Source organism: Lolium rigidum, chromosome 6, assembly GCF_022539505.1.
Source record: "Lolium rigidum isolate FL_2022 chromosome 6, APGP_CSIRO_Lrig_0.1, whole genome shotgun sequence".
Taxonomy (NCBI): domain Eukaryota; kingdom Viridiplantae; phylum Streptophyta; class Magnoliopsida; order Poales; family Poaceae; genus Lolium; species Lolium rigidum.
Window position 1 is genome coordinate 88,387,355 of NC_061513.1, and position 2,421 is coordinate 88,389,775.

A 2,421-nucleotide genomic window follows, 5' to 3' on the forward strand; every position below is an offset into this window, starting at 1 on the left:
AAGGTTGTTGTTGTAAGTTGCCAAACACCTGATACGGGGAGAACCTGTGCAGCCGTGTCAACCTCCGATCGTAGTCACCATAGCTTTCTCCACCTCCATGGAAATCTATATTAAGACATGTCCCATGGAAAAAAAGGCGAAGCTTAGCTCCTCGCCCAAATGAAGCCATTCTGGCTAAAGGTTATGGCGCTCTAGGTATCTAGTACCAGCCCGTGTCGAACTGTGGAAATCTCCAAGAGAGGAAGACCGGTACTTGTGGGCGGCCATTTCGAGGAGGCCGACATGAAGCAGATCGACGTCTTAGTGCTCGAAGAGCAGCAGGGCCGGACCACCTTTATTCTTTGATGCAGACAGGCAGGCCCCCACGACGCCATCCCTCGCCCAACGGATCCGGCCGCCTCCGACGAAGGAGGAGACTACCACCATGCCCGGGGTCGGAGCCCCCGACATTCTCATGTTGCGGGTCTAGCCCAGAGCACCACCAGGTGCCGACGATTGGAGACGTCGAGTTGCAGAGAGGTACGCTTCCCATCTGAACCCATCTAGGCTCAACTGTACCGCCAAGGTACCTCTAGTTGTCGCCATCAGCAGCACCACTGCTGAGTGGGCCGGCGAGAGCCGCCACCGCAACCCAGCCCGTGGCAAAGGAAATCTACCGCCACGCCGCACGGGCTTTGCCCGGCGACGCCCCAGATGCTAGAGGCGGGAGGAGAGGTGCGCGAGGGGGGGGGGGGGGGCAGGGACAAAGCTGCTTCATTGTCACCGGTGTCAGAGGACACCAATGATTTTTGTAAAACTCTCACTAAATCTACACTAATCACGTTTTATTTGGGAAGATGACACCACTGAAAATAGAGCTGACACCATCGGATCAATTTTCCAGCTTCGTCCATAGGGAAGGCGAGGGAGGAGGCGTGTGCTGGGCGCCCCGGTCCAGCGCTGCGGCCGCTGCATGGGGGAGGAGGGCGGAGGATTTCGATGGGAGATTTGTCAGATAGCTTTCTTGTCGAATTTACTTCGTAGATGACTGGGCACAAACACATAGCATACGATGCAGATGCCTAGAATCTCCTTTTTCGGAAAAAAATTGAGTTAGAAATCTTAGTGCCAAATCATAACCGGTATAATTAGGACCCACGGTACAAACAACAGAGTAGGTTAATCTGTATGCGTGGAAAAATGCGGTGGATAGATTTTTTTAATACCTGGTGGACATCCACCGAGCTGAAAATCTATCACGGGGTAGTAAAAGATCAGTGCATGATCCGTTTTCAATAAAGAAGCTCTGCCTGCCCGATCGATGACACATAGTTCCACGTGACTTGCTGCAGATTGGAGTGTGCCCTGGAAGGCACGGACAATGACCCACGACACAAGGTCCTTGTCTATGAAAAATGAGTTCCACTTCTCTATGTCATATCGCTTGATCCATCCCGATTTCCACTACTAAGAGCCCATAAACTTAACCAGCTGCCTAAAGTACGTACGTGCCTGGCCATGGATGCAAGCAATAAGCCTTACGTTGTTGCCGTCATCATACAGCTCATCTACACTGGCATGTTCGTCGTCTCCAAGGCAGCCTTCAACCGAGGCATGAACACCTACGTCTTCATCTTCTACCGTCAGGCAGCTGGCTCTATCCTCCTGCTGCCTCTCGCCCTTCTTCACCAAAGGTAAATGACGATCCATCTGAACCTGAGTTATGCACTGAGTTGCAATTTACGTAACCTGAGTACCTGACACAACCTAGCTAGTCTTTGCCGGAATATATATATGTACGCTGAACTGCAATTTATGTGTAGGAAAAACAGCCGATCAGCACCGTCATTCGTGTTGCTGCTGAAGCTCTTCTTCTGTGCATTAATCGGGTACGCCACATCGTTTCTACAGTATCTTCGCCTTTTCGGAGTCAGATTTAGAATGCGTTATCAGAAAGAAATCAACCCCCTATCCTATATATTGCCCATCTTTGGGTGGGTTTCCTGCAGGATCACATTCAGCTTAAATATGTACCATGTGAGCCTCAAGTACACCTCCACAACTGTGGCGGCTGCAACGGACAACTCCTTGCCAGCGGTTACTGAAGGATAACGTTGCATAGAAAACAAAAATTTTCCTACCGCGAACACGCAATCCAAGCCAAGATGCAATCTAGAAGACGGTAGCAACGAGGGGGTATCGAGTCTCACCCTTGAAGAGATTCCAAAGCCTACAAGATGAGGCTCTTGTTGCTGCGGTAGACGTTCACTTGCCGCTTGCAAAAGCGCGTAGAAGATCTTGATCACGATCGGTTCCGGCGCCACGAACGGGCAGCACCTCCGTACTCGGTCACACGTTCGGTTGTTGATGAAGACGACGTCCACCTCCCCGTTCCAGCGGGCAGCGGAAGTAGTAGCTCCTCTTGAATCCGACAGCACGACG

At 51.5% G+C, this 2,421-nt stretch overlaps 1 protein-coding gene across 1 annotated transcript in view; it reads left to right on the plus strand.

Moving 5' to 3' along the window:
- Positions 1–1,497: 1,497 nt before the first annotated feature.
- The window catches only part of LOC124662924 (WAT1-related protein At5g64700-like), a 2,480-nt gene continuing 1,556 nt past the window's right edge, over positions 1,498–2,421 (plus strand). The window contains exons 1-3 of the mRNA XM_047200704.1: positions 1,498–1,673; positions 1,803–1,868; positions 1,989–2,076. Coding sequence (XP_047056660.1) covers positions 1,498–1,673; positions 1,803–1,868; positions 1,989–2,076 — 330 coding nt within the window. The remainder of the gene's footprint in view (positions 1,674–1,802; positions 1,869–1,988; positions 2,077–2,421) is intronic.